The sequence below is a fragment of the Ursus americanus genome, chromosome 4, assembly GCF_024610735.1.
Source record: "Ursus americanus isolate L20-20 chromosome 4, mUrsAme1.1.p, whole genome shotgun sequence".
Classification (NCBI taxonomy): Eukaryota; Metazoa; Chordata; class Mammalia; order Carnivora; family Ursidae; genus Ursus; species Ursus americanus.
The window spans coordinates 18,069,364-18,090,381 of NC_142130.1; the positions used below are offsets into that span (position 1 = coordinate 18,069,364).

Below are 21,018 nucleotides of genomic sequence, written 5' to 3' on the forward strand. Positions count from 1 at the left end.
CGCTTGAAGTTTGTGGGGTTTTTTCCTCCATCACTACTATGTATGCAGCAAGCATTTGATAAATCTCACTCTTGATGAACACTGCTTACCCTCTAAAAGCAGCTACTTTCTCCTATGTCCATGGTCACACCACAGCAATTTTAGATATTCAAGACATGGGGTGGTTGGAGTATACTCTGGTGTTAAAATTAGGAAAAACAACAGACAGATCCTGGAGTGATGAAGGCATGTTCTACTCAGGAACGGCTTCACAAGTTGGCCTTCTCAGACAAAGTGCAACTATCTGGGGTCTGGTTCTCAGATACTGGGCTTCTCAGTCCGTCCAGAGATAATTAGATCCTTAATTACGGATCAACTCTAACTAAAATCATATAACTTACCAGAATGTCTATATAGTTCATTTTTGTGAGTTGGCTTTCAGTGACAACACCCTCTTTCCTAATAGCCATTCTCTAGAGCTATAGCTTAACACGAATCAGTCGGTACCACTGAGTAAACTTTCCTGCTGTGCCCATAGTGGCTTGAAATGTATTATCTTTTAAACTTGCATCCTTCTTTGTTGCATCTTCTTAAGTCTCAGTAAACTGTCTGGATTTTTCACAAAATAGTGTGGATGCATTACACTATATTCTGGACTGGGTTTTCTATAGGTGATGAGACGTGTGAAAACACATAGCTGGAGAGGAGGCAGAATAACTGCTACCCTTTATTTTTGTTCGAGAGGACTGTACTAAACTATACATATTTAAGTGGTACAGATTTTAATGTAGTGAAATAAAAGAAAGTCATGTTATCTCAAATCAGAGAAGTTAGGCCTTTTATATGATAAATACACTCTTTCCAGCAATGTGTCTCTGAAGATCTATTAAGACCGAGGTTGGAATCCTAACTCTAACCTTTTACCAGGTGGGTGACATTGAGCTAGTTATTGAGACTCTCGGGCCTGTTTCCTCAATCTCTAAAATCAGAGTATAACGAGTTAAAGCAGTTAGGTTCTCAAGTAAGTAACTAAGGGGGAGAAAGCCTAAATCACAATTACCTTTGTAAATCACTTGACTTATCCATACATACAGTACACTGACTTTAATGTACACAACACTACGCTGTAAATCTTATGCGCACTAGTTTTTAGAAGCCACTTAAATAAACTACAGAAATAACAAAGAATGCATATATGCATATGTCTAGATATTAAAGCCATTCTGATTTTAAGCTAACTCTAAAAATCACTACAGTGAATGGAGTATGGATGGAGAACACAATTCCGGTGCTAAATAAATGTAAGTATCTTTCCTTTCTTCTGGCCTTGGAATGCCAAGAAATCCCCCAAAGCCGTCATTTTAATGTGGTTATGTCGGAGAAGCAGATAGTGACCCATCCAGCGAGTACTCTGAAGAAAAACCTTTGTAACTCGTTTGGGGTTCTCACCCTGGCACTGGCACTTAGAAGCGCCTCACTAAATAGGTGGACGAATTATTATTTAGTCTAGATTAGAGCCCGGGCTACCTCAACGTAATAATAACATCACAGAAATTTTTAAAAAACAAACTTCTCACACATCACTACCTCGTAGCGATAGGCAGCCCTTAGCTCAGGAAATGCTTAACCCCGCGCTTCCGGCTTCCGTAGTCTCGCTGCCTTTCGCGAGACCGAGGCGGAGCTCCTTCGCGCAGCTCCTCCGCGCCGCCGCTTGGGGCGATCCCGGAACGCTTCCGGGAGACAACTGTGTAAGTGTCTGTGATGTGTGCTTCCGGCGGCTTCCAGGCTCGTTCCTCAGCCCCCGGTTCTACCAGGCTGAAGTAGTGGGTACGAAACGGGAGGGGGGGGGGCTAGCAGCCCACCTGTCGTTGGGTCCAGCAATCTCTAGCCATGGACCGGGACCTTCTGCGGCAGTCACTGAACTACCACGGGCCGTCACTGCTCTCCCTGCTCCGGAGCGAACAGCAGGACAATCCGCACTTCCGGAGCCTGCTGGGGTCGGCGGCCGAGCCTGCTCGGGGACAGCCGCCCCAGCAGCAGTTACTGGGCAGGTAATGGGACAGCGGCGCCGCTGCGAGACGGGGGAGGGGACGCAGGTGAGGCCCCACTACCGCCGCCGGGTGGCTGAGTCGAGAACGAGCCGAGCCGCGGCCTCGAGCACGTGAGGATTGCGGCGCTGGTGCAGAGGGCTGGTTGGTGGAGGGTTCCCGCTCTGGGTGTGAGGGGACGGGGGGGATGTGGGCTGAACTTTTTCTTTGGTACTGCCTAGTAGAAGCTTGGAGTTTTTAGCCAAAATCCCTTAGGCTTCGTTATCTGGAGCTTCGGGAGTTGCTTTTTAACTTTCCTCGCCCTCCACCTACAGGCTGGTTGAATGAGATAATCCCTGATTAAAACTTTTTATCGGAGGATGTACGGCCCGGAGTTTAGGATGACCCGATTGGGCGATGAAAATCATGAGCATAAGCTTGGACGTACTGAAAAGTTTTACCCATAAACCAGTTTTCTTAAATTTTGTTTCCTTTTAAGAAAAGAGAAGAAAGTTGACAACATTGAAATACAAAAATTCATTTCCAAAAAAGCGGATTTGCTTTTTGCGCTTTCCTGGAAATCAGATGCACCTGCAATTTCTGAAGTAAATGAAGACAATGAAGGTGAGTTTTATTAAAATATTTTGATTGCGGTTTGGGGTATTTCACTGCACCTGAGATGAAGCAAAGTACAGTGCTCTCGTAATTTTGCTAATTTTTTTTTTCAGATGGTTATGCAGTCATGCCACCTTTAGAGCAGTTCATGGAGATACCTAGTATGGACCGGAGAGAGCTGTTTTTCCGAGATATTGAGCGTGGTGATATAGTGATTGGAAGAATTAGTTCCATTCGGGAATTTGGGTTTTTCATGGTGTTGATTTGTTTAGGCAGTGGCATCATAAGAGATATATCTCACTTAGAAATAACAGTGAGTTACTTTTCAGTTATTTGATTGCTTCTGTTTTTAAGAGTCCTCTCAATGCAAGAATTATGTCTTTGCATCCAGTTGTACTTGGGTGTATCCTGCTGACATAGTTTCTAGAAAGAAATATTAATTGGAGAAAAATAAAGTATGTTTTCTTTTTAAAAAGTTATTAACGGTGATCTAGTTACTTAGTTTAGTCCTCTTTCTGGTTTTGGGGGGTTTATTTGGTCCCTTTGGTTGGCAGGGATAGGGTCTTTCTTTAAATGCTCAGAGATGTCAGTGAATATAGTGAGATTGATTGGTATTCCAGGCTTATTTCTTCGAGCATAACATGTTCTCACTTATTTAGTATTTGGAGTTAGATACCTGCATGTGGATAATTTGAAAACAAATTTCTTATTTTTATATTTACAGTAGTTAAATGTAAATGATTTGTACATGTACTTTATAAGATACTTTGCCCAAGATGAATTGTCTTGAATTTGAAATAGTGTGTCAATTTAAAAGGTTTGATATTTGCTGTCTGTCAAGGCAGATGATAGGGGAAGAAAAAGCAGGATAGACTGGATAACAGACATAAACTTTGGAGAACTAGCATTTAGTTTTCATTGGAATTCTCGTACTTTCTTCACAGTTTTAGTTTTGTTTTTAAGAGGCATAAAATATCCTCGTTTTGTTATCCATACGTCTATTTGGTTCCTGAAACTAATAGTAAATTTCATGAGATTTTAGTTTTTGAACTGAACCAGAAAACTTGTTTTACTGTGTTTGGGCACGGGAGTTGCTTATAATTAAAATCCTTATTTAAATTTAGACTTTAGAGTGCTAGTTGTTTTTTTAACATTCTTGTCAACTATTAGCTGATTGTACTGAACAACTAGGATAAAAGATGATACTTCTCACCAAAGAATGAAATGTCTGGCATTTTTAAGATACTTCTCATTGCAGGCTCTTTGTCCGTTAAGAGATGTACCTTCTCATAGTAACCACGGGGATCCTTTATCATATTACCAAACCGGTGACATTATTCGAGGTGATCAGTTTCATCATATTAATAAAAAAGTAACAGTTGTCAGATTTTTGTTTATATTAATTTTGAAAATCTGTCTAATGAGTAGTGTTTGGAAAGATTTATGTGTGTTTATGTTTTGCATTTTCTTGTTAATCAGCTTAGTTTCCTTATTTTTTTAAGCTGGAATCAAAGATATTGACAGATACCATGAAAAGCTTGCGGTATCTCTGTATAGCTCATCTCTTCCACCACATCTATCTGGTATTAAATTAGGTGTAATTAGTTCTGAAGAGCTTCCTTTATACTACAGGTAATCTATCTACATTATTTAAAGAAGTTAATGCAAAACAGTTTTCTTGATTAAAAACTAGCAAATTGTGTCCAATTTTTGGCAAGGTAGAAGATAAATTTCTTATTTCAAAATGTACTCATTTTATTTTTATAACCTTTAAGTAAAAGAAACCAAAATAATATTATCACACCTTCATATATAAAAATGATATGAGTATTTCTTTAATAGAAATACTATTGTGCTAATTTTGGATGTGCTAATTTTGTTAGTCATTTCTAAATTTTTGTTGTGTGTTTTGTTTTTGTTTTGTTTTTTTAAGGAGAAGTGTTGAATTAAATAGCAATTCTTTGGAATCCTATGAAAATATCATGCAGAGTTCCTTGGGATTTGTTAATCCAGGAGTAGTTGAATTCCTCCTAGGAAAACTAGGAATAGATGAATCTAATCCACCGTCTTTAATGAGAGGCTTACAAAGGTATAGTAAATTAGTTATTATTAAGTGGTAAAGGTAAATGGTGCTGAGCTCAAAAGCTATATAACTGAGAGACATATTTGGCTATTCTAAGCCTGCTGGCAGCAATATGCCAAAGAATGAATGAACTAGGAGATCCCATTTCCTTCTGGAAGGGAGTTTGTTGTGATTGCATTTGTAGAGAAAGATGCAGAGAGTTTTTAAGAATTTTATGTTTAAAATACTATTTAACAATAATAGTCATTCCTGGGGCGCCTGGGTAGCGCAGTCGTTAAGCGTCTGCCTTCGGCTCAGGGCGTGATCCCGGCATTCCGGAATCGAGTCTCACATCAGGCTTCTCCGCTAGGAGCCTGCTTCTTCCTCTCCCACTCCCCTGCTGCGTTCCCTCTCGCTGGCTGTCTCTCTGTCACATAAATAAATAAAATCTTTTAAAAAATAATAATAATAATAGTCATTCCTGAGAGTTCAAGAATATTCTTTTGTAAGAGAAGAAGCAAACTGTAAGGGACTTTTAATAATAAAGAAAAACAGGGTTGATGGAGGGGAGGTTGGTGGGGGATGGGCTAAACGAGTGATGTGTATTAAGGAGGGTACTTGTGTTGAGCACTGCGTATTATGTAGAAGTGATGAATCACTAAATTCTACTCCTGAAACCAATGTTCCACTATATATTAACTAACTAGAATTTAAATAAAAATTTGAAAAAAAAATACTCTTTTGTGGATGGAATATAAATTTCTTGCCTGGGATTTACTTTTTCAGTGTTGAATTTTTATCTTTCAGAGTAAAGTATTGTTACCAAAAAAAAAGTATATAGTTTGACTTTTATTTTCTTTGAATAGCAAAAACTTCTCTGAAGATGATTTTGCTTCTGCATTAAGAAAGAAACAGTCTGCATCTTGGGCTTTAAAATGGTATGGAAACTTTTTGTCTTTCAACAACTGCATTATCTAGTCTAAAGGTTAGAATAAGGCAGGCAGGGGCGCCTGGGTGGCGCAGTCCTTAAGCGTCTGCCTTCAGCTCAGGGCCTGATCCCAGCGTTCTGGGATCAAGTCCCACACCAGGCTCCTCCGCTAGGAGTCTGCTTCTTCCTCTCCCACTCACCCTGCTTGTGTTCCCTCTCTCACTGGCTGTCTCTGTCAAATAAATAAATAAAAATCTTTTAAAAAAAAAGAATAAGGCAGGCATTTTTAAGTCATAATTAAGACCAAATTTGTTTATAAATGAATTAAAATGATGCCTTTTGACATTAGCTTTTTTATAGGTGTAAATTGTGTTATGTCGTAAACTTAACAGACTTGTTTTAACCAACATTTTCCATGTTTTTCAAAAGGAATTAGTATATTGATACATTGATTTCATAAATACTTGTTATGAGATTATCCAAAGGCAGGATACTTCCTACATATATTGAGAGTATTGAAGGCTAAACATTAACCACATTAAATTTGTTTTTTAAAAATGTATCCATGCTAACATTAAGTTTGGATATTCTGAGAAATGTCTGTGATGCTTTACAAATGTCTTTTTAGTGTGAAGATTGGAGTTGATTATTTTAAGGTCGGACGCCATGTAGATGCTATGAATGAATACAATAAGGCTCTGGAAATAGACAAACAAAATGTGGAAGCTTTGGTAGCTCGTGGAGCATTGTAAGTGAACCATGGCTTTTAAGGAATATTGATAAGGTAAATGTGTACAAGATTTATGAATAGCTCACAAGATAAATTCTTCTAATTTCCTATCTCTAGATATGCAACAAAAGGAAGTCTGAACAAAGCAATAGAAGATTTTGAGCTTGCATTGGAAAACTGTCCAACTCATAGGAATGCAAGAAAATACCTCTGCCAGACACTTGTAGAAAGAGGAGGGCAGTAAGTATCAGATTTTGTTTAAAATTTAAGTAGAGATCTCATGCTCAACCAACCAGTATAAATAAAATCTTGAACTTAACACAAGGAAATAGCATCTTTAACTCACTGAATTCAAAACACCCTTAGTTTCTATTTTGGTTGAAAATGTTTTTTAAATATAGTCCTCTTTAAGCTTTTTAGTCTTTTTTTTCCATATTACTGAAGTTCTTTGTGATTGGAGGTTGGAGATATTTTAGCATCTTGAGTTTATTGTTCTGAACATCTATTCTCATTACATAGAAATATAAATGTAAAGGTCCAGGAAATTAAGTATTCTTTTCTTAGACATAAACGATAAGTTTTTGTTTCAATAGGAATTTGATTTCTAATTCATTTCATCATTCTAATAGTATAATGCCAGAAATATGAATTGAGAGTTCTGTAGTTAATTGTGAATATTTTGCTGTTATGTTGGCTGTGAATGTTTGCTGTTTGCCCTGTGCAATAAAATCCACCAATTCGGATTAGATGGAAGAGCAAATCATTAAGAACAAACCCTGCAATTTATGTTACTGTCCTGATACACTGGCATAATACCTGGCATAGTAGTTGTATCATAAATATTTAATGACTAACAGGCTAGTCTAATTCAGAAAATATTGTGAAGAAACATAATATTCCAATATAAGTAATTTTAATAACCGCCTGCTAACAATAGCATTTTTTTGCAACTAATTTTTTTAAATAGAATTATCATTTTTCTGTTTCATGAATTTGCCTAATTATTCCAGTTTGTATGATCATTCCAGAATTCCAAATTAAGGAGTTTTTTGCAGTATTTGTCTTTAACTCAAGAACTTCTGTTTAGACCCAAGTGACTGGAGCAGCTTTTTACTTTCTCACTATGTAGACAGTTACTAAAATATGGCTGTCTTATTACCTGCATATTGATGTCTTCTGGCTGAGTGGATGGCGACATGATCTATATGCTATCCAAGCCAGAAATGTTAATAGTCTTCAGCTGGTCCCTTACTGCCCATATCCAGTCTGATACAAAAGTGATCCCATTGAAGCCATTGGGTTTTTGTGGGGTTGGGTTTTTTGTTGGGGGGAGGGTCACTTTTTTTTGTTAACTTTTTCCTACTTTCAAAAACTGAAAATATTTTACAAATCCTTTTCTGCTCTGTATACAAACTTTCTAATTTTGATTTTTCATATACAGACACGAGTTTCATCTAATAATTCTTTCTACCAGCTAGTTGTAGTATAGATGTATGTGTTGGTATTTCCAACTTCATCAGTGAATTTTCTGGGAAATTTTTTCTGCCGAAAGGAAGATTCTTCATAAACTACTAGGAAAAGCCAACCTCAGTAATTCTGTGCTAAAGCTCAAGATTACACTAAATTTAGAGAAGACATTGGCTAATCATGTTTTCATATATCATACTGAAATCCCAATGCTGGACATATAATATGGCCTTAGTTACCAGTAATGAATTCCTACCTTTTTTAATTGAGATATACTGATCTATAACATTATATTACATTTAGATGTACAACATTATGATTTGTTGGATGTATATATTGCAAAATAATTACCACAACATTTTGTTAACATCTATCATTCCCAATTACAATTTTTTTTTCTTGTGAGAACTTTTAAAATCTACTCTCTTAGCAGTATTCGGATATATAGTATAGTATTACTATAGTCACCATGCTATACATTACCTCTCCAGGACTTAATTATCTTTTAACTGGAAGATTGTATATCTTCACCACCTTTACCCATTTCACCAGCGCCCTCCCAACCCCACACAACCACCAATCTGTTCTCTATGAGTTTAGATTTTTTGTTTTGATGTGGTCTTTTTACCAAAGAAATAGCAGTAAAACATACATGATTTAGGTACTGCTCAATTTGGAAAATGTTACCAAACATGGTTTTTCTCTAATAAGTTCTCTCATATTAAGCTTCTGACCTATATGCATATTTGGGGATTTTTTTGTTTTTATGAAAAGCTAAATCTCTGTTTCAAATTTAGGTTAGAAGAAGAAGACAAGTTTTTAAATGCTGAAAGTTACTACAAGAAAGCTTTGGCTTTGGATGAGACTTTTAAAGATGCAGAGGATGCTTTGCAGAAGCTTCATAAATATATGCAGGTGATTCTTTATTTCCTCTTAGAAATTTAGTAATATTTGAAATTGATGCCAAAACTTAACTTTCTTATAGGGAATACTATTCTAATTACTTAGTCAAGGCATTGCGAAAAGCATGTTTTTAGATACAACTTTTCCTAATTGGGTTTGACATTACTTCATAGTGCCTTTTCTTTTTTGTTGGTACTCAAAAGTAAAAATAGCCCTATGAGAAAATCCCTACTGCCTACCTGTGGTATGTGGTTTTGAGAACTGTCCTTGTAGTGAGCTTTCCTGGTGGTTACAAATTCAGTGTTGTTTCTGAAATTGAGCTAATTATAAAAACCTCTTTGAGAAATATTTTGTACTGCCTTTTCCTGTAATACTGATGATGATGTTTTCTCATGCATTTTCTTCTGAATTGGACCATTGCTGCTGTGTCTGTGACATCTGGTGCTGCTCATCCCCATCCTCAAACTGGAAAATGATCTCTTATGTAATCATGCGTCCAACTGGGCTGTGCTATTTTTTAAATGGTTTGTATTTGAACATGGTGATTCCTCCCTCAATTCACCTTAATGGAATTTATTTGAATTTTATTTATAAAATTTGTGTCCTGTCTAAATTTTTCAATTTTTTTTTTAATAATTTTTCATGTATTTTATTATGTATTTTATTTTCTCCCTTTCTTGCACTCTGGGTCATGGGTACCAATGCAATGGCTTCCCCTTTTTTCATGGAATACCAACTGCAATATGGTCCTCAATGCTGTTCTGGCTATTCCAATGATTAATGCCAAACACTTGTATGATTAATTTTTACATGTTAAAAATACTTATTGCTGGATATATGGTGATTTGGGTATACCCCATTTGGTTTCTGGTTGGGGGGTGGTCTTTTGAAAACTGGGTTTTATATATTCTGCTATTTTTAACGTGTGGTTTTTTCCGATATCTGGGTTCTAAAAGAAATCTTTGGAATTAAGAGAAAAACAAGCTGAAAAGGAAGAAAAGCAGAAAACAAAGAAAATAGAAACAAGTGCAGAAAAGTTGCGTAAGCTCTTAAAAGAGGAGAAAAGGTAAACTATGATATTCAGTATTTTTTAACTTAAAGCAACTACTGAATTGAACCAAAGTGCCATGTGGAGGTTAAAGTAAGTAAAAAAAAAAAAAAAAAAGTATTGAATCATAATCAGTGATACTTTGTAAGTATGTGTACCACAAATTTTTCTGTAGAAGAAATTAAGCAAAGTGGAATCTAAAGGTAGAATTCTGCAAAAGAAAGGAAAGAAAGAAAAAAAAATCTTAAAATATATAATAGTTTTAATTATCTGTATTTTAGGGAGAAATGTTTTAGAACTAGAGCAGTGGTTCTCAACGGGGGGGACATTTTTGGTCATCATAACTGGTGGAGTGGTACTAACATCTAGTGGATAGAGGTCAGGGATGCTGCTACACATCCTACAGTGATACCCCCACCCCTACTATCACCCTATGTTCCAACAAAGAATTATTCAGGTGAAAATGTCAATAGTGCTGAGATGGAGAAACTATATGTTAGAGGTAGCCATATATAAAACTTCATTTCTCTCCTTTATGTATTCAGATGGGCTTAAATTTTTTAGACAATGTTGGAAATGTGACTGTGTCTTCAGAAATAATGGATTTGCTTTCAGTGACAGTTGTCTACACAGTATTTTTTCCCAAAAGTCATGCCTGATAGTAGAATTGGATATTGTAGTAACAGATTATTATAGTAATTGCTTATCTAAACTCACAGCTTTTATGAAACCTTTAAAGAGAACAAAGTAGGACTAGAATCTTTATGGATAATCGAGAACATTTTTATACTTAACATATTTGATGGGTTACCTATATTTTTTAGGCTAAAGAAGAAAAGAAGAAAATCAACTTCTTCCTCTTCAAGTGTTTCTTCTGGTGATGAATCTGATTCTTCATCATCATCATCCTCTTCCTCTTCCAGTCACAAAAGGCATAAGAAACATAAGAGGAACCGTTCAGAGTCTTCTCGAAGTTCCAAAAGGCATTTAGCTAAGGCCTCCTCAAGTCAGATAGATCAGAATAGGAAAGATGAGTGCTTCCCAGTTCCAACCAATACTTTAGCATCTTTTCTTAACCAAAAACAAGAAGTGGAAAAACTACTGGAAAAGCAGGACAGGTTACCTTATCAAAAGAAACAGGTAAAAGAGAAAGATAGATGCCCTCTCTCTTCATCTTCAGTTGAAATTCCGGATGATTTTGGAGGTAGGTCTGAAGATCCAAGAGATTTTTATACTCAGGCAAGTAGTAGCAAAACAGAAAAACCATATAAATCAGAAAAACATTTTTCCAGTAGAAGAGATTCCTCAGATTCCTTTTATAGGAATTCAGAGGACAAAGTGAAAACTTATGGTTATAGAAGATTTGAAAAAGATACAGAGGGAAGAAAAGAGCACTATAGAAGGTGGGAGCCAGGTTCCGTGAGGCATTCCACCTCACCAGCAAGCTCAGACTACTCTTATAAGTCAGTCGAAAAATATAAAAAATACTCTTACTCTGGATCACGTGATTTCAGTAGACATGAGCAAAGATACCCGTTAAATAAAAATCAAGGAGAATATGAAATAGAGGATAATTATGAGGAGGACATTAAAACAGAGGTTCCAGAAGCAGATGGACTAAATAGCAAAGAGCAGTCAGAAAGTGGAATTAAAAAAAATTTACCTCAAAATTTACTCAATATATTTAATCAGATAGCTGCATTTGAGAAAGAAAAAGGAAATAAGCCAAAAAATTAATATGCCAGGGGACTTGGAACTGTTACACAAAAGGCTACTTACGAAAGTTTTGGGTCTTCTAGTCCAGAAGAATCTCTGCTCCTAAAGCTATTTTATTTGTAGAGATTGCAGAAAGCAGATGCTTTTTAGCTATTCTCAGCATATTTGTTTCAGTTGTGGGTCTCCTCACAGCTTGATTTTTTAGGCTTTTCATGTGTATGTTTCTGAATAGTATTTCTTACTGTGATGATTTAAACTTCACCTAAAGATAATTCTCGAAGTATTGCTTCCTCACTGTATTATAGTGTGTGAGAATTCCTTGGGTCCACCTTATCCTGCTGCTTGAGAGAAAATTAAATTTGTTCATTGAACACTTGGATTGTTTTCTTCAAAAATTATTCCACTGTCTTTTCTGTTAAATTCTGTCTTTTCCCTCAGCTTTTGAAAGAGATACACAGTATTTGATTGTTCCTTAAGTACCATTTTATATTGATCATTTATTTAAATATCAAATTTTTTGTATAACTTCTAACATTATATACAGATTATCTGTCTTGCCTAATTGACCTCTAAAGCTTGATTTAATTATAAATGGTTTGTGTGCCAGCTTAACAAGTACCTTAGGAATAAAGCCATGAAAGTTGAATAGGGGCCCATTTTGCTTATTTCTCTCTCTCTCACTCTCTCTCTCTCTTTTTTTAAACCTTACTGTTAGTGGTATAGCCCTAAGAAATTTCTTAACTTTAAATATTGTCAAGACCCTTAGAGACTATATACCAGGCAAAAATAGATCAGAATAACAAAGAATCCTTTTAGCAAAAACAGCAATGGGAAGAGAAACACACTATAATTCTGGTTTTCCCCTAAGAGAAAGAAAATCGGGAAACTCCTAGTATTACATATGTCCAGTTGGGAGGGCACTGGGCATGTTTTTAATTAGCCTAGAGCTGGCCTGTCTTTCCTCTTCTTTCAGTACAGCTCTCCTAACCACTTCCCTTGATGCCTCCTTTCTTAGTGTCTGAATAAATGACAAGGCCAACAAAACCTGGTTTTACTCAATAAATTCCAGCAACTAGAGCTGAAGAAGTGACAGATCATAAAGATCATCCCAAATTTGAAAAGAGATTTGGAGATAGAGATAGGAGTCATGGTGTTGATTTGTAACAGTCTTTAGAATCTTTCCAATTTCAGATTCTAGACACTAAGTAAAAACAGGCCTTTAATGCTATGTCTCTAAATCATTCTAACTGGGTATGTCCTGTTTGTGGCCTTCAGACTTTAGTGTTGGGAGCCTAATGAAAAAGCTGAAGTTTGTTTTACAGTGGAACAGAGAAAGAAACTGGTCAAAAACCATGGGTAATAGCAGCAGAAAGGTCACTCATTCATCTTTGTACCAAGAAACTCATCTTAAAAGAGTCCCTGGTTTGTTTTGTGTATTAATAGCTCCTGTGTCATCCCTGCATAGTCGTACACAGTGGTTTTTGTAAAGAGTGAAAATTATCTCGACGTGGTCTTTTACCTTTAGGAATTGATAGTACATCTTCGGTATTTTACATACACCATTTTATTTACTAAAATCTCTGAGCATCACTATCAACCAGCACTATAATTTTCCAAGGTGTCTTTGTGGCTTAATGTTACATTCAGGTACAAGAAAATTAGGATAGTACCTTATGTAGGCCTGCCTGAACTTCGGAATTCCGTCTTTCCCAGAGTTTCTTTCCTGGGACATACTGAACTTGAACAGAGTATACAAGCCAGTTTCTAAGGATGTGTTCAGGAAACCCACCACAGCAAAAGAGTATTGGGGACTGACTTACCAAGAATTGTTAGTAATTATCTTCAGTTTTTTTCCTTACCATTATGTCTGTAGTTTGTACACACCCAGACTGTGTCTCGGCTTCCATAAATAACTTTCTAACACAATAGGTGGATGTTAAGATAACTCTCCCCATTTGGAGATAATGGGTTTGATCCCTGTGTCGCCATTTAGCATTATACACATGAGGTTGGAACTGTTTATTTATAGAGTTAAATATGCTGGCCTAGAGCCTAACCATTCCACAAATACTGTGCTAGCCTTTGGGTGGTGACTCAGTAATAGGTAGAAGTTGTGTGCGGTTCCTATGTCAGGGCCTGTACATTTTGTATATATTTTATTATTTCAGTAAACTTGTGGTGTAGGTAACTCTTACTGTCTCAGGATTACAAACAAGGAAAAAAGCACAGAGAAGCAACTTTCCTAAGGTCATAGAGCTAGTAAGACAATCCCTGCCTCCATAAAACACAGTGTTTAATATTGAATTGCAAGTTCCAAGTAATCTATAAAGTAATACAGTGCAGAGAATAAGAACTTGAGTGAACACACAGTGACCATAAAATTAATCAGTTTTTAGATCTTCTAAATCTCATGCATTTAGAGCCATGTTTTACAAAAAAATTATCCTAATCATTGGACTTGGCTATACCATTTGCTGGCTATTTCTAAAAATAATAAAATGTTTAAATAATGATCAGGAAAAACAGGTTTACTGCCACTACTACCTTTCAGAAGGAACTGTAAATGACACTTCTAAAAAATGATAACTGCTGTGACAAATTCTTTCAAGGTTTGAAGGAGAAATGTTAGGTAATATAGTTTCTAAGCATATACATATATATAACTATTTAAAAGTGAGTTTTATAACATAATCGTACTCCACACTATATTCCAAGAGTTGAAAATACTGGGCTCATGTTCTATAAGGTATTAAGTGGAATAACTTTCTAAATCTGGTAGTCTACCTCCAATGTAAATTTATGGGGTTCCTGTTGCAAATCAAATCACACCTAGCTCTGTGTCTACTACATCAAGAAGGTCTTGGGGAAAAATGTCTTGAACATTCTTATTCTTTATGCTTGGTTGTATCTTGAAAACAAAATGTTTAATGTGTTTGACTTCTTTCAAGATCAGAGTTGAGCAATTCCTAGAAATTTAAGCTGTATTTTTATTGATTGATATGCAGTGCTCTTTCCCATTATTGGGGGGGGGATAAATGCTATTTTTTTGTTTAAAAATTTTCGAATCATACCAAAAGAAGATACTAATAGACTCCTCCCCCAGAAGTCCAAGAAACATGTTTCTTTGACTAAATCAAACCTAATTTTAGGATTTTCTAGGGTAAATGAGAATTTTAGTATTATAAACTATTCACAGGACAGTGAATCTTCAGATTTTTCCTGAAGGATGGTGTTATATTAGAATTGAAGTAGTTTCATGGCTAGCATGAAATACTGAAGCAACCTGTTTTCTAATCTAACAAACATCAAAATAACAGTGAAAAACATCATTTTCTCTATGCTTATAAAACATGTAGCCTTGTTAAAGAATCTGCTATTACTGCTTTCCTTCTCTGAAGAAAACAGTATGGCAAAAGCTAAGAAAATTAAGCATTTCTTTGGCTTATTTGAACCTAAATTGCTTGACTTTTTTTTAAACTCAGTTTTCACATTTTCCATTGGGTCAGCTTTCGTCTAGTTATTGCATATTTCTAACACGATTTCAGTGGGCCTCTCTCTCACACCACTACACAGCACCCAAAAGCATAGGGTGGAATTCACTATCTTAATTCACTGTTTTTCTGTTTACAACTTATACAAAAGAGATTAAAATGTTTATTTGCTGCCCTTTTTGTTTTTACCATTACTGGAGCCACTGGTAGCACTTGGTGGCCTAGAAATATTGCCAGTCACTGAAGAGGAGCCTGGGAAGTTCAGCTCTAATACTTTAATAGAAGTCTGAGAGGCAGTGCTTGTGGAACTTCTGGAGGACCTACGGGAAAAGAAAAACAGCACTATTTTACATTTAATTCAAAATCTATTAGTAAAGACCCCCTCGCTAATGACAAAAGATACCATAATCCCACAACGAATTAAAGAGATCAGAAAGTGTAATACTACTACTAAATTTTAAAAACATAACCATTAATGTCAAAAAATTAGTTCAAAGAAAAAAAGGTAATGAACATAGTTTCAAACTAGTTCAACAAATATGTTTCTATATGAGAAAAATATTTTCAACTATAATCAGTTTAGAAGTGGAATCATTTTTAAAAAGTGGAATCATTAAACATTAAAAAGGGTTTGCAAAAATCATTAAGCATAAAAAAGGGCCATGGGAATTTGGGTGCTGGCGAGAGTGACTACAATAATAGGTTATGTAATCTAAGCTAAAGAAGAAAATGAGGCCTAATGACAGGATAAAGTGGTGCGGTCATTTGAAAAGCATAACTATAGCTATACAATTCTGAAATGCTAAGATTTAAAAATATTAATACAGCGGTATTTAGGTGACTGCTTACCATGTTTATGTAGAAACAGTTTTGTTCTACTTAAACACTGTCTTTCAGGATGTCCCTTTTATTTTCTGAAAGCTCGCTGGACAAGTGAAAAGTAAATGGCTATTGAACATAGGAGATTGGGAATTTTAAAATTAGGATCATTAATAATTTTTATTTTGTCAGGGAAGCACAAGAGGATTGATTAAATATCAATGTACCTGACAGAATTCTGGATAAAACTACACTGCAGAAGTAAAGAATAATTTCCTTTTTAGCAAAATAAAGCAGCAAAAATGAAATAAAATTCTGACTACTTAAAACATAATGTGGTTTTAACCATAAAAATCATACTCCATATGTCTGTACATTTAAGTTGCCTTTTAATGGTTTAAAAAATTCTCCCTGGGGGCGCCTGGGTGGCTCAGTCAGTTAAGCAGCTGCCTTTGGCTCAGGTCATGATCCTGGAGTCCCCGGATTGAGCCCCACATCAGGCTCCCTGCTCAGCGGGGAATCTGCTTGTCCCTGTCCCTCTGCCCCTCACCCTGCTTGTGCTTGCTCACTCTCTCAAATTAAAAAAAAAAAAAAATTCTCCCCATACTCAGGGTTAACCATGCAAGATGTAACCTCCAAAATTTCACCCTGCGTTATCCTACTGAAATAGCTGGAAGTTACAAAACACTCCATGTCCTCACAGAAACTGTGACATTAGACAGAAATCAGAAGGAAAGAGTCTTGCTCTGCTGGCTGTGCTCTGCATACATGATACTAACATAGAAAGGTGGGTAAGGGTAAGGAGAGCACTGGCAGATCCAGTGGCTGTGGCAGTATTTGCATAGGAGAGAGAGTTAAGACGATTTTTAACCTTCCTCTTACCTTGTTGATAACAGTGAAGTCTGTGAATGAGATCTAGAACTCTGGCGACTGCCTTTTGAACCAGCTGTAGGTAGTTCTAAACCACTCTGAAAGAATATTCAATAATGATCATTAGTACCACCGCATTTTAGAAAGAATATTTTTAATTAGGCTTCACTTTATGATAAATGCCATAAATTGTTTATTTCATTAAGTGTTTAAAAAATATTTTAGCTAAAAGGTACTGTTGTTACCTGTTGAAAGTATGTTTGAAGGACAATACGGATCTCAGCATTTTCTTCTGTGACATCAACTAGCATTTCATCAATGATCTTGTGGAAATGTTTCATTTCACGAAGTTTGATGTCTTGTTCTTCTAGTGTTTCATCTCTTGTGTCTTTCAAAAGTCGGATTTCCTTGGTGAGTTTTGCACACTGTTTTTTTTTCAATAGTAGTCAGTTATTATTTAAAACTACTTCCCAGAACTTAATATTTTTTTTATGGATGGAGGATTTGGAGTTACCATCTGGAACTCCAAAATATATAAATATGACAGGTCAGTTTTTAAAAAGAGCAATACCTGTTTAGTCACTCTCTCCAATTTTGGCTTCTGCTCCTCAGTTTCTCTATTTAGTTGAGATGAATAAGCCTGCTTCTCTGATAATTTTTCCTTGACATTATTTGTTAAATGTTCTATAACTTCTAAAGTATTTTCCATGCTCTGCAGAAAATAAAGTGTTAACATACTTACTGGTTAGAATCAATAACTTACAATTTGCCACTTTTTCAAGTTTTTAATTTTAATTCACTTATTTTTACATATAACATATATTGGTAGATAATAAGTATAATGGTTTCTGGATTAAGTTTCTTACATAATTTCACTAGGAAATACTTTTAAGGTACTTGGGGGAAAATAAATAAGTCAAACAATAGCTATTAAAAGCATACAATTTTCAAAGATTCAAAATTCATACAATTGGTTCCTTCAAACATTAGCAAAAAAAAAAAAAAAAAAAATCTAAATTTTTACATAGAGCTTGCTTACCAAGCACATTGTTTTCTCTTTCAGTGATGTGGTTTAGTAACTACTTTTCTACTAGATTATTTTTATCTTTCAAATTTTATTTAAGAATCAATCTTTAAGGTAATCTTTAAGGAATTAAATGAAAAAAAGTTCATTAAATGAAAGTTAGTAGATAGATCATAATTAGCTGGCTATGATTCATCACCTAATTAACAAGTCATTATCAGCAGTCCATTCTATGTTTAGTACTGTGATTTTAACTAATTTATTTAATACTTTGGTCACTTATTTTTTTCTCATTTTAATTAAATGAGACTTTTACTATCTATTTTTAAAAATTATCTTCTTTGTACAAGATAAGAAGACAGTAGACATAATAATAATGATAGTTAACTCTTACCAAGGGCTTATTGAAAAGCCTGTAGAACTTACCTGGATATCTTCCTGTAGTTCCCTGATTTGTCTTTGTTTGTATCTGTATTTTTCATCAATAGCTCTTTTCTGTTCTTCCAGATGGATTTTTTGTTCATACTCATCACCTAAAATTAGAGAATTCTTAGTTTAAATTTTTAACATGTTATGTAGAAAGCAAGCTTCAAGTCTCACATATATTAAACTTCTAAATTTTTTGTTATAGAAGGTAATTTTTCCTTGTATCTGCTTGTTGAAAAACAGTATGAGCATATAATGTAGTAGCCATTCTTGCTTTGTCAACATAGAGCAGCCAATGTGCTGCCGTTTTCTTCACATTTGAGATTAATTCCCAGAGAAGTGATATGTTAATACTGCTAGAACTAATAATGGAAATAACAACTTAGCTCTTATTTTAAAGGGGGGGGTGACTTTCTGACTCAATCAAACATGGTACATTTTTGTTTTCCATGTCTTACAATGTGCCTCTTCAAAAATAAGTAACTACAGCTTTAATTGCATATATTCATAAAAAAATTTAAAAACTCCTACATACTGGATGGAGTCACTTTTTTAAAAGATTGTTTGTAATTGTTGTTGCAACTTCTCAGCACTTGTAAGGTGTTTTCTAGAGCATAGATTTCTTTTTCAGCTTTGTTGATCTTTGCATCCAAACTGTCACCTTCCCTTTGAAGTTCTTCTTTTTCTTGAGCAGCCTGTGAAATATAGAACAGAAGTGACTGGACAAAAGTATCAGGACAGAATGTCTGTTTCCAGGGCAGGAAATAGTTTACTCATAACAATACCAATTTGCCTTGGGGCCTACAGGCAGCATTAAGCATTTATGTATTGCACTTGATTTAGAGTAGAAGACTAAATCCCCAAGACCTTCAAAATATAGTACTTAGGATACAAACAGATAAAAATGTAGTAATTAACCAAAGCTTGCATTAAAACTTTCCAATAAAAATTACCAGAAAGCAAAGCAGGTTTAAACTTTACTGGAAAGAGATACGGTTAACTAGGAGGTGGCTTCAAACTAGATAAGAAGAATCCATGTTTCTGGCCTGAAAGTCATTTTAAGTCTTAGGAATAAAGGAGGTAAGTAAGATACACCTAGGAAAGTAAATGCATATTATTTCTAACCCAGTTATATTGTTATTAGAACTAGGATTTCAACATCTTTGAACAGTTAAGTAATATTAAAATTAGAGTACTCAGCACATACTAAAATTGAAACAAACAGAAAAAATTAGTGTGGGACCTGCACAAGAATAACACGCAAATTTGTGAAGCACTCCATATTTTTTTTTTAAAGATTTTATTTATTTATTTGACAGAGATAGAGACAGCCAGCGAGAGAGGGAACACAAGCAAGGGGAGCGGGAGAGGAAGAAGCAGGCTCATAGCGGAAGAGCCTGATGTGGGGCTCGATCCCATAACGCCGGGATCACGCCCTGAGCCGAAGGCAGGCGCTTAACTGCTGTGCCACCCAGGCGCCCCGAAGCACTCCATATTTTTAAAAGGAGAAACACTGCATGATTCCACTTACATGATATGCCTATAATAGTCAAATTCACAAATGGAAGGTAGCATGGTGGCTGCCCGGGGTTGAGGAGAGGGAAGAATAGGGACTCAGTGTTTAATGGGTAGAGAGTTTCAGTTTGGGAAGATGAAAAAGTTCTGGAGATGGATGTTGATGTTGGTTGCACAACAGTGGGGATGTACTTAATACCACAGGACTGCACACTTAAAAATTGTTAAAATGGCCAATTGTATGTATATTTTGCCACATTTAAAAAATTTTTTAAAATTAAAGGTAATTGATAAATGTGGCTGGAAAAAATGCAGTCTATAAATTGCTGAAAACCAAAAATTCTCAGTAGTGGGCATACTCAGTGACTTTTTCCAGCTTAACTCTTGTCACTGGGCTAGGCTCTCTAGAGTTGTATCCAAAAAGTTCCAAAGAATGTCTCCAATTAAATGTTGACAGGGAAAACATGAATATATATTTAAAAGTGCCAGGGTGTTATACGCAACTAATGAATCATCGAACTTTACATCAAAAACCAGGGATGTACTGTATGGTGACTAACATAATATAATAAAAAAACATTAAAAAAAAGTGCCAAAACCCATTTTTAATCAAAATCAACTAATAATTTCATTTGTTAATTTATTTAATCCCTAGGTATGTATAATTAAACCAGAATGTGGCCATTTGAAAAGTTTTATTGGTAATTCTTCCTCTCCTAACATTTTCACTGGTATTTATTATGCTTCAAAATATGTTACACATATTTTTGTAGTAAATAGTATATAATAAAAAAAATAAGTTAGCCAAAAAAAAAAAATATTAGATAAGTTATAATCTAATTCTAGTAAGTTGAGTCTAGAATTGGCAACCTTTTCATTCAAAAAATACTGTAGTGGAAGAAACTTAGAATGAATCAAAACAGCTAGATTTTAGTTGTGGATTTCCTACGAATGAGTTGAGTAACATTAATTCATTTTCCTTCTCCGAGTTCAGTTTCTTTATTTGTCAAACAAAGGGGCTGACTTTGTACATTTATATATATATATTTCTTGATCTAATTATACTTTAAACTTCTAAAAACTCTTATGATTTACCTAGTTCTAAATGAGAGATTATAGAATGTATACCTTTTATCCTAGATTAGAAAGCTTATATTAGAAACAAATTTTTATTTATACCTTTCTGTAAGCATATTAAAGCATTTTCCAGTAATTTCATTTTCTAATAGTTTCACTAAATTGTGGTCAGAATTTAGTGAAGGAATTTCCCTATAAAGACCACATAAGACACATTCAGTCTAGTTACAAATAAAGTTTCATTTTTACACAACTGGCACATGTGAAGTGTTAACAGTAAAACATTTAAATATGCCGTATAATGAAAAATGGAATAATGTG

At 35.1% G+C, this 21,018-nt stretch overlaps 2 protein-coding genes, 1 long non-coding RNA gene and 1 pseudogene across 4 annotated transcripts in view; 2 read left to right on the forward strand and 2 right to left on the reverse strand.

Moving 5' to 3' along the window:
• LOC123786421 (uncharacterized) overlaps nucleotides 1-1,629 on the reverse strand; it is a 139,850-nt gene extending 138,221 nt beyond the window's left edge. The window contains exon 1 of the long non-coding RNA XR_006777963.2: nucleotides 1,567-1,629. This is a non-coding gene — a long non-coding RNA (uncharacterized LOC123786421). The remainder of the gene's footprint in view (nucleotides 1-1,566) is intronic.
• Nucleotides 1,630-1,675: 46 nt separating this feature from the next.
• TTC14 (tetratricopeptide repeat domain 14) lies at nucleotides 1,676-12,121 on the forward strand. Of its 2 annotated transcripts, XM_045788714.2 has the most exons (12): nucleotides 1,678-2,030; nucleotides 2,506-2,630; nucleotides 2,735-2,934; nucleotides 3,880-3,964; nucleotides 4,124-4,253; nucleotides 4,555-4,710; nucleotides 5,550-5,621; nucleotides 6,240-6,359; nucleotides 6,459-6,581; nucleotides 8,606-8,723; nucleotides 9,668-9,777; nucleotides 10,584-12,121. In XM_045788714.2, exons 1-12 carry the CDS (start codon nucleotides 1,870-1,872, stop codon nucleotides 11,494-11,496), a joined length of 2,313 nt encoding a protein of 770 aa, XP_045644670.1. In that variant the 5' UTR covers nucleotides 1,678-1,869; the 3' UTR covers nucleotides 11,497-12,121. The 2 variants fall into 2 exon arrangements, 1 of the variants encoding a protein (XP_045644670.1); XR_006777965.2 differs by lacking the exon at nucleotides 10,584-12,121 and having other exon boundaries at nucleotides 1,676-2,030; nucleotides 8,606-9,235.
• A 1,328-nt stretch (nucleotides 12,122-13,449) lies between these two features.
• Nucleotides 13,450-21,018, reverse strand: part of CCDC39 (coiled-coil domain 39 molecular ruler complex subunit) — a 40,058-nt gene continuing 32,489 nt past the window's right edge. The window contains exons 15-20 of the mRNA XM_045788715.2: nucleotides 18,641-18,800; nucleotides 18,106-18,212; nucleotides 17,227-17,367; nucleotides 16,901-17,080; nucleotides 16,668-16,753; nucleotides 13,450-15,286 (exon numbers count right to left, since the gene is read on the reverse strand). Coding sequence (XP_045644671.1) covers nucleotides 15,130-15,286; nucleotides 16,668-16,753; nucleotides 16,901-17,080; nucleotides 17,227-17,367; nucleotides 18,106-18,212; nucleotides 18,641-18,800 — 831 coding nt within the window. The 3' untranslated portion in view covers nucleotides 13,450-15,129. The remainder of the gene's footprint in view (nucleotides 15,287-16,667; nucleotides 16,754-16,900; nucleotides 17,081-17,226; nucleotides 17,368-18,105; nucleotides 18,213-18,640; nucleotides 18,801-21,018) is intronic.
• Nucleotides 19,298-19,393, forward strand: LOC123786474 (U6 spliceosomal RNA; annotated as a pseudogene).